The sequence below is a fragment of the Scyliorhinus torazame genome, chromosome 15, assembly GCF_047496885.1.
Source record: "Scyliorhinus torazame isolate Kashiwa2021f chromosome 15, sScyTor2.1, whole genome shotgun sequence".
NCBI lineage: Eukaryota > Metazoa > Chordata > Chondrichthyes > Carcharhiniformes > Scyliorhinidae > Scyliorhinus > Scyliorhinus torazame.
The window spans coordinates 146,167,779-146,181,827 of NC_092721.1; the positions used below are offsets into that span (position 1 = coordinate 146,167,779).

The 14,049-nt window shown below is 48.5% G+C and overlaps 1 protein-coding gene across 4 annotated transcripts in view; it reads left to right on the plus strand.

The window, feature by feature from the left end:
- Positions 1 to 14,049, plus strand: part of LOC140391876 (anoctamin-7-like) — a 173,690-nt gene that overhangs the window by 83,101 nt on the left and 76,540 nt on the right. For all 4 annotated transcript variants that reach the window (XR_011935201.1, XM_072476868.1, XM_072476869.1 and 1 more), the window contains 2 exons: positions 5,966 to 6,088; positions 10,947 to 11,042. Coding sequence is in view for 3 of the 4 variants with exons in the window: in XM_072476868.1 (XP_072332969.1) it covers positions 5,966 to 6,088; positions 10,947 to 11,042 (219 nt within the window). In the remaining variant the exon portion in view is untranslated. The remainder of the gene's footprint in view (positions 1 to 5,965; positions 6,089 to 10,946; positions 11,043 to 14,049) is intronic.

Genomic DNA, 14,049 nt, shown 5'->3' on the forward strand with positions numbered 1-14,049 from the left:
ACCGACTCCGGGCTCTCCACAATGGGCTCTGTCACCCAGGGGTCACCCGGTTCTTTCACTTCATAAAGGCCCGCAACCTGCCCTACTCCATTGCGGAGGTCAGGGCTGTCACCAGAGACTGCCAGGTCTGCGCGGAGTGCAAATCGCACTTGTACCGGCCAGATCGAGCGCACCTGGTGAAGGACTCCCGCCCCTTTGAACGCCTCAGCATGGATTTCAAAGGGCTCCCCCACCCCCCCCCCCCCCCCCCTCACCTACTGAAACACGTACTTCCTGAACGTGGTTGATGAGTACTCCCGATTCCCCTTCACCATCCCATGCCCTGATATGACTTCTGCCACGGTCATTAAAGCGCTCAACAGCATCTTCGCCCTGTTCGGTTTCCCCGCTAACGTCCACAGCGATCGGGGATCCTCCTTTATGAGCGATGAGCTGCGTCAGTTGCTGTTCAGCTACAGTATTGCCTCAAGCAGGACGACCAGCTACAACCCCCGGGTAAACGGGCAGGTGGAGAGGGAGAACGGGACGGTCTGGAAGGCCGTCCTGCTGGCCCTGCGGTCTAAAACTCTTCCGGTCTCCCACTGGCAGGAGGTCCTCCCCGACGCGCTCCACTCCATCTGATCACTACTCTGCACTGCAACTAATGAAACCCCCCCATGAACGTCTCCTTGCCTTCCCCAGGACGTCTACCTCTGGGGTTTCGCTCCCAACATGGCTGGCAGCTCCTGAACCCATCCTCCTCCGCAAACACGTGCGGACACACAAGACGGACCCGTTGGTCAAAAGAGTACAACTACTGCACGCGAACCCGCAGTACGCCTACGTGGCGCACCCCGACGGGCGCCAGGACACAGTGTCCCTGCGGGACCTGGCACCAGCTGGATCCCCACCCACGGCCCACCACCCGACACACCCCCCCCTCCAATTGTCCCGGCGCCACTCCCCTTCCCCCCAACGCACCTCACCACAGCCCCCGCCCCAGGACGATCCGTCCTCCCACTGGTTCCACTCAGGGATGAAGACGAGGACAACACGCTCCCGGAGTCACATGCGACCAAGTCGGCGCCCGCATCACCACTGGGACAGAGGTGATCACAACTGAGGATCAAGGCACCCGACCGACTGAACCTGTAGATTTTGCCTGAACTTGTAAATTTTGCCTGAACTGTAAATTTTTCCACCACCCCCGCTGGACTCTTTTTTTTAACAGGGGGTGAATGTGGTAGTCACCACTGATTATATAGTAGATGTAGTAACTGTATAGTACATGTAATTAGGTAAGGCTCCTGTACTAGCGGTACAGGGGTAAATCCCTGCCTGCTGGCTCCGCCCAGTAGGCGGAGTATAAATATGTGCGCACACCAGATCTGCTCCCATTCTGGAAGCAGCTACAGGAGGCCACACTTCTCTGCTTAATAAAGCCTTGATTATTCTCTACTCCCGTCTAGTAGTAATTGATAGTGCATCAGAGTAATTTCCTGCAGGCGAGCTTCAGCTCCTTGCCGATTGGGGTGCCATTTTGTCTGGTTGCCCCAATCTTTCTCCCCCTCTTTCAACTCCACCCCCCCCACCGTTTACGACCCCCCCCCTCCACCTGGTAAGGCCCTCCTGGGCCCAATCCCTGGCAGTGCCAACCTGGCAGCTGGACACATTGGCACGGTCACCCTGGCATCCTGGCAGTGCCCCTGCCAAACTGGCACTGCCAATGTGCCTGGATGCCAGACGGAGTGCCAGGGTGCAACCCTGCCCTGCCCCTACCCACGCAGCGGTATTTCACAGCTTAGGAGACAGCCCCCCAGTTCCATTACGACTGGTCCACGTTAGTGCAAACCAGTACTAAACGGTGCCCTGGTGAGGTCTCTCAGGTGTGGTCATTATGTCCCAGGCGCTGGGACATTACCGCGAATGCATATTGGCTCATTTGAATATGCTGATCTGGATCACACCCAGTCAGGGCGATATCCAGATACAGATGTCTTGTGAGACTCCATTAAATCTGGCAAGGTGTTTCAAGCATTGCAAATCTCGCCAGTGGTCTCTTAGAGATTCAACAACCTCACCCGACACCAGGTCCTGCATAACGAGGCCGTTAAATCGTGCCCCATAACTTTTATTTTTAATAAACCATGGAGGAAGGGTCACAGGACTATTAATGATTTTTAACAACAAGAGAAAATCATTTATTAAATATGACAGAATTGGATTATGATACAATACGCTGCCCATTGAGTAAATTTAAGGATGACATAGACAGATTTTTAATTAGTAAGGTGTTGAAGGGTTATGGAGAACATGTGGGAAAGTTAGTTGAGATGGAGATGGGGGGTGGGATTCTCCCATTCGGCGGCTGAGTGTCCACGTCGTCGGAAACTCCATCGCATTTCACGACGGCGTGAACGGGCCGCTGGGAGTACCGATTCTGGCCCCTACAGGGGGCCAGCACGGCGCTGGAGCGGTTCACGTCGCTCCAGCCTCCCATCCCGGTGCAGGGCGCTGGCGCCAACCTGTGCATGCGCGGTGGCCTCCCTCAACGCGCCGGCCCCAATGCAACATGGTGGGGGAGTTCAGAGGCCGGCGTGGAAGAAAATAGGCCCGGGGAGCGAGAGGCCGGCCCGCCGATCGGTGGGCCCCGATCGCGGGCCACGCCCCAACGGAGGCCCCGCCCCCGGGGTCAGAGCCCTCTCCCCCCACCCCACAGGCCGCCCCCGACCCTGCGCGCAGAGTTCCCGCCAACTGCGACCTGGTGTGGACGGTGCCGGCAGGACTCTGCCTTTTTAGAGCGGTCGCTCGGCCCATGCGGGCCGGAGATTTGGCGGCCCGGCCGCGTACAGCAGCCCATGACTGGTGCCGCGCCAAACGCGCCGGCGCCAATGGGATCCGATTCTCCGCACCGCGGAGTATCACGTGCCAGCGTCAGGGCGGCGTGGCCCGGTTGCGGGGATTCTCCGGCCCGGCCCCAGGCTGGGAGAAACCTGCCCGTGATCAGCCATGATCGGATTTAATGGCGGAGCAGGCTCGAGGGGTTAAATTGCCTACTCCTAGGATATGGATAGGTTGGAGACTTGAGCACAGAAATGCCAGATGGAGCTTAATCCACTCCAGGGTCCCAGGTTCGATTCCTGGCTTGGGTCACTGTCTGTGCGGAGTCTGCACATTCGTCCCCTGTCTGCATGGGTTTCCTCCGGATACTCCAGTTTCCTCCCACAAGCCCCGAAAGACATGCTGTTTGGTGAATTGGACATTCGGAATTCTCCCTCTGTGTACCTGAACAGGCGCCGGAATGTGGCAACTAGGATCTTTTCACAGTAACTTCATTGCAATGTTAATGTAAGCCTACTTGTGACAATAAAGATTACGATTACTATTATTATTATTATTAAATGATTCTTATAGCCAGCTTATCTCCCTGAACTCCAGTTTCCACACGAGTCATTTCAACATCCGCTTTCAAAAATTCACACTTTCAAATCCTCTTTTCAATTCTGCTTTCCCTTAGCAGTTGGCATTCCAAAATCATTTCCAGGTTTTACAAATTACTCTTTTAATCCAAGCTTCTGCTCCACTTTTAATATTAAATCCAGTCCAGGACTTTACACCACCCTCTTTTAGGCTTCCTTTGATTTAACTGCTTTTACATAAAATCCAAATCCAGCCACCGGTACGTTTTACAAGCTGTAGTAAAATCTCACAAACCTAAAAATCACTTCAGATATCTTTCTGGCATTTCAGCCTTCTTCTCAGATCTCTCTGTCTTTGCTGTTCTCTGTTGTAGTACCTTTAATCTCAGACTTCTTAGAAACTCCCCTTCATTTCTTTCCTTAGTTTCCTTAACTAGCTGTTCTTCAGATCTCTGCACTTGTTCTCTTAATCATTACTCTATGGTATGATTTCTCTTCTAGTAAAGCTAAATGATGTGTTCCCTTCTAGCCTTCTAAACCAACAGCTTCCAGCAGAGTTGCAAGAGCTGCCTTCTCTCTCACTACCTCCAACTGCCATCAAATTAGCTAAATTAATTTGTTCAGTAAAACTGAAATGCCTCTCTACCTTACAAGGTCCCAGTTGCTGAGCAATGCCCAAATACCTGTATTTATTCTTTTTGCTGTAGTCCTCTCTAAGCACGATAGAATCACAGTTGGAATGGAAACCAAACCCCACACATATAAACACCTTTGTCTACCATGAATCTAACTATAGGCTGTATCCTTCCAGGCACAGAAACATTAAATTAAAGCCAATTAAAACTATACTTTACTTCTAATGTTTTCCAATACAAATTTAAATCCCTTAAAGCTATCTTTGTTTTCCTAACATCAGGACATTTGCAAGAATACAATGTAAGAAAAATCAACAAATTATACTGTATGAAAAGAAAGTGCTGATTGGTTGGCAAGTGGCCCTGAGGAATGAACCAGCTGTCACAGGCACAACGTATGTACATATTCTTTCTGTCTGCAAAGAACAGGACCTTGTTTATTCATATTTGTAGCATGTATGGAACAGGCACGTTACTGTAGCCAACCAGCCTGTACTTGCAAAACTCAAAATATAATATCCAACATTAGGTTTGATTTTTGGATTGGACAACATTTGTTAAATAATCCTCATGTGCTGAGAATTACGCTGACATTCAATTTAAAAGTGTCAGCCAGGCTTGTGGTGTGGCGCAATTACATGTACTGGAAGCTACATATATTAATTCACAGGGCCCTGTTCTTTGCAGACAGAACAAACATGAAAAGAACATGAAGAAAAAACATGAAAACATTCCACACATGCGCCTGTTTAAGTTGAACAAAGTAAATGGTTCATTTCACAGGGCAATACCTTCACCAATAAGAATCAAGCTGCCTGGTTGAAGTTTCAAACAATGCTTGGCAGTTAACTGCCAATCACCATCAACTGGTGCATTCTCCATGGCAGTGCCTCTACCTATCAGAGTCTACTTGCCGACAATTAGCATTCTCTTCTCATGCAGTATAAATTTGTTGATTTCCCTTGCATTGTATTCTTGCAAATTCCCAGACGTGGGCAAGATGAAAAGCTTCAACAAAAAATTTCTTTTCTCAGTAGTTATTTTGTCTCTTAAAATCACTCTGCTTGATTGATTCCTCATGTGAAGACCTATCCTCTTGTCTAATCTCTAAAGTGGATATTTCAGAAGCTCATGTGGCGCCATTATCTGAGTTGGTGCTGGGGATAATGAGATTGAATGATGCTGCATCAGGAAGGCTAGCTTTCTCTTCCTAATGTGGCAGAGGTACATCCACATCTTCAATGTAAGAGAAATAAAAGAGTTTGTTTTTCATGTAAAATGATAGAATAGGAAGAAGTGAATGGTGAAGCCATCGCCAGCTTGCCACACAAAGTGTGTGAGGTGAGCTAAAAGTCATAAGAAACAAAGAAGATAAGTGCGATGCCTTCTCCAGGTCAGTCACCACAGTCATGACTCTGCACTGCTTGATGGTTTTAAGGGAGACATTGTGCAGGCGCGGTCCCCTTTGCTAGCTACCAGGCTACCTAATGTGAGAAAAAGTTGTGTATTTGTTAACAAAATGTGCCTGTCATGATGACTCTGGTGAGTTTCCTTTTGCCTGCAACCAACTTTCGGTCGCGAATTTCTTGGCATTACATGTGCGATGCCTTCTCACAGGTGGCATAGTTGGTAACAGGAGGATATTCTTTGTGTGTCCAGCATCTCGAATAGGTGCAAAGCAGCATGTGAGGACCGTGAGCATGTAGTGTAGGCAGGTCGTACAGCTATTTGTATCTTTGGAACCTTTCCCTGCCGTTTGTTACCTGCAGACACCGCCCCCCTCCCCCCCCCCCCCCCCCCTTAGTCGTATATTACTGTTACAGTAAGTAAAACATTTACAAACTCAAATATATTTGATTACAACATCATGACTTAAACCAGTCTGAATTAATGTTTCGCCAATGATTACATGCTATATATTTCTCTTTACAGTATATCATGTTCCAATGCCTACAGTGACCTGAACACTTTCTTGTCCGGACAGAAGTGTAGCATTGTTTGTTCAGCTCCAAACATGACCTCAGAAGTAATACATGAGGCAATGGATCAGATCAGGTAAATGCTCATTCAGGAACATATTACAGATTGATTTTGTATCCTACTTTAAATGTTGGTGTTAGATATAAAACAACTATTAGTGCAAGCTAATTTAGGTCATGTTTAATTATAGTCACCCACTTGCAATGTTAACTTAGGAGTACTATTAAATGTTATTTCTCTTTTGAGTTCACTTAAGTGCCTTTTTTTAATGAGATTCAAAGATATGGGACTTGATTTGTTATGCTCTAGGTGTAGCATAAGCGGCTTCCTTGTGGTGCACTTGACAAAGGAAGGTTCAGACGTGGAGATAACTTCAACACGTTTATTAAACTATTTACACTTCGATTACTCGGGTTCGACACTACTGCTAATCCTACTATAGCTACTCGGACTGACTAACCAGTTGCTGCAATCCACGTGGTGGGAGTGATATTGAATCAACCCTGTGTCTGTACTCACTGACTATCTCCACTGGAAAGAGGCAGATCATGTGTGTGGTGTCCTTTCTATATGGGTTGGTGTAATTCCCTCCTGTGGTCGTATCACCTCTGTGTGCATCGTGAAAGTCCATTGGTCATGTCCTATCTAACTATCTATTGGTTGAGTGTGTGTGTGTGATGTCTCTGGTGCTCCCTCTAGTGTCTAGCTAGCCTACATGTATTTATATTAACCCCCCCGTGTACCCACAGTGATGCACATCACCACATCCTTCCTATTTTATATGTTACATATTTTCTGTATACTTTAAGAAAATTGAACAAAAACGGGTAGATAAGTTAAGGTATATACATGTCATGGGAACAGTGATTAAACAATAAGTCCAAATCATTCGTGTGAGTCCAAAAAACCGTCAATCACCATGGTCAAATGTCTCTCTTGGTTAAGAATGCCATCAACGTCCCTGTGCCACAGGAACCAAGAAGTGGTCAAATCACTTTGCTGTCTGATTTGGAGTCCCTTTCTTTTTTCGATGTTTGTGATGGTGCTGTCGGATGGCATCTTGTAGCTGATAAGGTGTTGACGTTGAAGAGGTACCATCAACAGTATCATTCGAGATCATGGATGTGCCATATGTTGAAGTTGGATAAGACTGTACATACTGGTTCTGGCCACATGCTGTGCAGGAAGGGTGATCCTGCTGAGAACCGTTGATGCTTGTCGAATTGGAAACAGAATTGCTGCTCGCATAAATACCTGGTGATGGTGTGAAACTAGAACTTTGCATCTGATAGGAATATGCCGTCTGGCCAGGCTGGGGTGCAGCAAATCCTGGGCTGTAACTAAGGCATCCAGTCTGTAGTGCAGATTGTGCTTGCGGTAGTCCTCCTTCGGTCTTGATTCCATTAGTGGGCTATCTGTAGTGCTGGCCTGTTTGAGAATATGCTGCATAGACTGCTGGCTGCTGCATGCCTGAATACTGGGTTTGTCCAGCATGAGCTGTCATTGGCTGCACTGCTGGTGTGGAAAGAATGTGTGGATATAGCTGTGGTGAATATTGGTGTATTCCTCTTGGACTGTAGCCGCTGCTTGTTATTACTGACCCAGTGTAATTGTTAAGTGATCGATCTCCTGTTGTTGTGGCATCTGCTCTCACCCTGAGCGTGCCATCACTGAGGTTGCGGTTCTCCCTGTCTGGAGTAAAGTCCGGCTTACGTGAATCAGAGTCGGCGTTTGGTTGCTCCCCATCTGGAGTCTGGTCTGTTTTAACTGAGTCAGTGTTGGTTTGTTGATGCTCCCCGTCCGGAGTCTTAGCAGGTTCACTGGAGTCAGCTGAGATTTCTTGAAGCTGCACGTCTGGAGTCGGAGCATGCAGGAATGCATTGACTTGTGGAGAGGTTCGAGCGAATGAGGGTGGAAGTATCGTGGTGTCACGGAAGTCACCAGTGGTCTCACAGTGATCATCGAGTGCCTCTGTACACACTAGTTAAGGTCTGTCACTTTGCACATTTTGCACGGGAAGTGAGATGCTGTCGTCACTCGTCTCACATACCGTGGGTAGAGCCTCAGTAGCTGCTTGGTGTTCACTTGGGTTGGGCAAATTGTCAGAGTCTTTATCTGGTGGTGCAAACAATGTGGGTGGACTGTCATTGTCTTGCTGTTGTCCTTCATTTGGGCTTGGACTGTCATCGTCGCTTTGTTCTTCACTGTAGCATGATAGACCGTCATGGTCGTCCTGCTGTGCACTGGAGCGTGGTAGACTGTCATAGTCTTCTTGCTGTATACTTGAGCATGGCAGACTTGCATCGTCTGCCACTAGTTGGTCAGAGGAGGTTGCTAGACCCTCATGGTCTTGTTCCTGCAAGGAGTCTTGCGTTGCTTCTATCGTGGAGTCTGTCTACGAGCTCGCTGTGGAGGCTTGTGACACTGAAGTCGCTTCTTGTTCGTGCAAGGACTGCGCTTTGGAGTCTTGCGTTTCTGCAATTGTGGAGTCTGTCCACGAGCTCACTGTGGAGGCTTGTGACACTGGAGTCACTTCTTGTTCATGCAAGGACTGCGCTCTGGAGTCTTGCATGTCTTCTTTCGTAGAGTCGGGAACCCTGAGCGGTTTGTGGACCACTCTCTGTGTGGCAGCAGGCCGCTCTCTGTGGGCTTGTACCGCTTTCTGTCTCTTGGTGTCAGGCCGCAGCATCATCCTGCACTCACGGGCTGGGATGTCATATCTGCTGGGCTGAAGATCCTCAAATCCAAAGAATTCGTCGTCGGGGTCGTCAATGTGCAACACGTCTAGTTGCGGTTCGGATTTGGTACTGGGGTAGCCTCCCAAGGTGAAAGGTTCGTCTGAGTCGTTGTCTTCCGGGACCACATCATCACTGTTTGCGTCGGAGCTGGCATTGGGCTCGCGAGGTCCAGAGAAAATGTAAAGTTCGGTTTCGATGTATTCAAGGTCGGAATCATCGGTTTGGGCGTAGGTAACTGCTTGTTGCAGGGTTCTTCGGAGGTTAATTTCATTTCCTGGTTCAATTTGAGGCATTGTGCTGTCATTCCAGGTGAAAGAAGTTTGTTTTACGGCTTTAAAAGATTTTTTCTTTAATTTGGGACGTTTCCCCTTTAAATGGGTGTGGTCCGGGGCCATTGCCATCATGACGCATGTGACATCATAGGTAGGAAGCATTTGCGCATGCGCAAATTGCTGTTCCTGTACCGGGGGCCGTTTTCGTAATTGCGCATGCACGGTGTCGCGCGCATGCGCAAACGGACCTTCCCGTTCTGTGCGCTTCTCGCGCAACTGCGCAAGTGTAACCCCTTTAGAAAGATGGCCGCCGATCAAAATTGTTCTCTGCTCCGGGATCTCCGTCTCGTGGTGAGTACTGGCACTTCTCTTACCTTTTCTTGCTGGTTGGAGTGTGTTTTCCTCACAGTATTTGCCGAATTTGTCCAGGAGTGCCTGGAAGTCGCTCCTGTTTTGCCCTTTGGAGAACTTGAATTTTTTAAAGATTTCTTCTGCTCTGGCACCGGCGATGGTGAGCAGAAGCTCTGTCTTTTCAGCATCGGCCACATCTTGTAGGTTGGCTGCTACCAGGAAGATTTCAAACATTTGCCGGAATGCCCGCCAGTTTTCGCGGAGATCGCCGTGGCACTGGAGCTGCTGCGGAACCCGGATCTCAAACATCTTGCCTGGGTATCGTTGCTGGTTGTCACTGTACGCTGAGGTATGGCTATATGAATTGAAATAGTTCACCATGATTTATTATGCTCTAGGTGTAGCATAAGCGTCTTCCTTGTAGTGCACTTGACAAAGGAAGGTTCAGACGTGGAGATAACTTCAACACGTTTATTAAACTATTTACACTTCTATTACTCGGGTTTGACACTACTGCTAATCCTACTATAGCTACTCAGACTGACTAACCAGTTGCTGCAATCCACGTGGTGGGAGTGATATTGAATCAACCCTGTGTCTGTACTCACTGACCATCTCCACTTGAAAGAGGAAGATCATGTGTGTGGTGTCCTTTCTATATGGGTTGGTGTAATGCCCTCCTGTGGTCATGTCACCTCTGTGTGTATCGTGAATGTCCACTTGTCGTGTCCTATCTAACTATCTATTGGTTGAGTGTGTGTGTGTGTGATGTCTCTGGTGCTCCCTCTAGTGTCTAGCTAGCCTACATGTATTTACATTAACCCCCCGTGTACCCACAGTGATGCACATCACCACAGGACTGAATTCTCCGCCGGCGGGATGCTCCATTTTGCCGGCAGCCCGGGGGTGACCCGACGGCGTGGGGCAGCCCCACAATGGGGAACTACATTGTCCAGCCGGCGAAATGGAGCATCCTGCCAGTGTGCTGAACCAGAAATGTGGCGTGGCGGGTCGGAGAATTTAGCCCATGAAATCCACGGGTCAGTTTTTATTGGTATCCCAGGGAACACCTATTCCAAGGTGCGAAGCACAGGAAATGTGGCACAGACGCCTGCCGGCTTTATGCGACAGTAGGAATCTGTGACTGTCTCTGTGCAGCAGGTTCTTGTCTTGGGGGCAGACATTGAAATGATATGAAAGGTGCATTGTTGGTTTTGCCACCTCATTGTCTTATTTTATTTGCCAGTCAGACGCCCATTTTGGAGGGGGGGTACTCTGCACCCAGTCTCTCTCTAGGCGAAATTTATTTTAAAAGAGACTGACTATGATCTAATTGAATGACGGAAAAGGCTCAAAATGCTCTGGCCTACTCCTGCTTCTATGTCCCTGTGTTCCAGACCAATAAAGGTCATAGAGTGAATCAAACCCAGTCACTCACAATTTGAGATCCTTTTGTAGACCAGTCAGGTTTGTGAGCGTTGTTGTTTATCCTTGACAAAGAGTAATCACATTAGCATATACGCAATGAACAGGAGAAAACAAATTTTGATCTCATATATTTCTTTCTTTCAGCGGTTACTGTGACAATGTTGCTGGAAGGATAAGGAATATTGAAAAAATCATTAATCAGACTTGTGCCACTGTGACACACACTGATTGTTTTTTTCAGTAAGTATGAACTTCTTGACATTTCAAATAAATGAAAAATTATTGACTATGCCATCATCTACAAAGGGAGATTGTTGGGCAGCACGGTAGCACAGGGATTAGCACTGATGCTTCACAGTGCCAGGGACCCGGGTTCGATTCCCGGCTTGGGTCACTGTCTGTGTAGAGTTTGCACATTCTCCTTGTGTTTGCGTGGGTTTCCTCCAGCTGCATTCACCATATCTATGCCTCTCATGATCTTATACTTCTCTATAAGATCACCCTTCAGTCTCCTACACTCGAAAGAAAAAAGTCCGACCCTGTCCAATCTCTCCCTATAACTCAGTCCCTTGAGTCTTGGCAACATCTTTGGAAATCTCTTCTGCACTCTCTCCAGTTTAATAACATCTTTCCCATAGCAAGGCGTTAGCACCGTGGCTTCACAGTGCCAGCGTCACTGGTTCAATTCCCGGCTTGGGTCACTGTCTGTGCGGAGTCTACACGTTCCCCCCGTGTCTGCGTGGGTTTCCTCCGGGAACACTAGTTTCCTCCCACAAGTCGCGAAAGACAAGCTTGTTGGCTGAATTGGACATTCCGAATTCTGCCTCAATGTACCTGAACATGCGCCGGAGTGTGGCGACTAGGGGCTTTTCACAGTAGCTTCATTGCAATGTTAATGTTAAGCCTACTTGTGACACCATTATTTAGCTTCAGTTGTGTCTTTTGCATTATGATAACGATGGATTCTCCACACAGTTGCCCCTAATTATTATTGGTCTGGGGCAACCAGTTTGCTGACACATATATGGATCAAAGAACAGGCAAAACTAATAGGCTTAGCACATCCAGCCCATTCGAGATGGTACAGCCTAATTGCACCATTAAACTCACCCTCCAACAGAGTCATGCAATCTCCTGGGTGAGGCAAACAATATTCATGGTGCACATAAGATTCTTTTGAAACTTAACACTTAAAAATTTTTTGATATGCACATCATAGAACAAAACTGTAAATGGCATATGAAAGCATAATTCTGCAAGTTTTAACACAATACGGTTCACATATCTAGGCTTCAACATAATTCCAATCTTTGTGACTTATCGTTCAACAATTTTCCAATATTTTACATTTTCTTTTTTTTAAAGTAAATTATTTGCAACATTTTTAGAACAATAACAAAGACAATAACATTAACATGGTAAAATAAGCATTTCCCTACCCGACCCAATCTTCACACACCTCAACCATCTAACACGTATCCTCCCGCCCTCCCCCTTGAGAATGCTGCTTCTGCCAACATTTTAATTTTCCCCGAGAAAGTCGACGAACGGCTGTCATCTCCGAGAGAACCCCAACATTGACCCTCTTAAGGCAAACTTTATTTTCTCAAGACTGAGAAACCCAGCCATATCACTAACCCAGGTCTGTACACTCGGGGGCTTCGAGTCCCTCCACATTAACAGGATCCGTCTCCAGGCTACCAGGGAGGCAAAGGCCAAGATGTCGGCCTCTTTCACTCCCTGAACTCCCAGATCTTCTGACACTCCAAAGATCCGGACTCAGCACCACCCGTGTTTCTAGCACAGTGGACATTGCCTTGGCAAACCCCTGCCAAAACCCTCTGAGCTTCGGGCATGCCCAAAACATTTGGACATAGTTTGCTGGGGTTCCCGCGCACCTCGCACGTCTATCTTCTACCCCGAAAAACTTACTCAACCTCGCCGCCGTCATGTGTGCCTGGTGGACCACCTTAAATTGTAATAGGCTAAGCCTGGCACATGATGATGAGGAATTGATCCTGCTTAGGGCGTCCACCCATAAATCTGCCTCTAACTCTCCTCCTAGCTCGTCTTCCCACTTGCCCTTGAGCTCCTCCACCGGGGTTTCCTCCTCCTCCAACAGCTCCTGGTAGATATCCGACACCTTCCCCTCCCCCACCCAGGTACCAGAAACGACTCTATCCTGTATCCCCCGTGGTGGCAGCAGCGGAAAGGCCAACACCTGTTTCCTCAGGAACCCCAAATATCTAAAACCATTCCCTGGCGGCAGTTTAAATTTATCCTCTAGCGCCTTCAAGCTGGGAAAGCTCTCATCTATAAACAGATCCCCCATGCTTCTAATTCCTGCCCTCTGCCAGCTCTGGAACCCGCCATCCAGCCTGCCCGGTACAAACCTGTGGTTGATACAAATCGGGATCCAGACCGATGCACCCTCCACCTTCTTATACGTCCTCCATTGCCCCCAGATCCTCAGTGCCGCCACTACCACCGGACTTGTGGATTATCGGGTCGGCGAGAAGGTAAACCAGGATAGATTAAATTTATGAAGTGCCTCCCATTTCCGAGCCATCTGGATTCCCAGATAGCGAAAGCTCTTCCCCACCATTCTAAGCGGCAACTCTCCCAGTCTCTCCTCCTGCCCTCTAGCCTGAATCACGAACATCTCGCTCTTCCCCATGTTCAATTTCTACCCCGAAGAACTGCCAAATTCCCCCAAGATCCGCATAATCTCCCCCATCCCCTCTTACGGGTCTGAAATGTACAAAAGCAAATCGTCCGCATAGAGCGAGACCCGGTGCTCCACCCCCCCCCCCCCCCCTCCCGAACCAGCCCCTGCCAGTTCCTCGAAGCTCTTCACGCCATGGCCAGTGGCTCTATGGCCAGAGCAAACAGTAACGGGGAGAGGGGGCATCCTTGCCTCGTCCCTCGATGTAATTTAAAATACCCCAACCTCAGCCGGTTCGTACGCACACTCGCTACAGGAGCCTGGTAGAGCAACCGCACCCAGCCAATAAAGCCCTCACCAAACCCAAACCTTCCCAGCGCCTCCCACAGGTACTCCCACTCCACCCGATCAAAAGCCTTCTCCGCATCCATCGCGACCACCACCTCCGCCTCTCCTCTTTCTGAGGGCATCATAATAACATTTAAAAACCTCCGAACGTTGGCCTTGAGTTGCCTACCCTTAACGAATCCCGTCTGGTCTTCCCCTATCACCCCCGGGAGGCAGTCTTCTATCCTTGTGGCC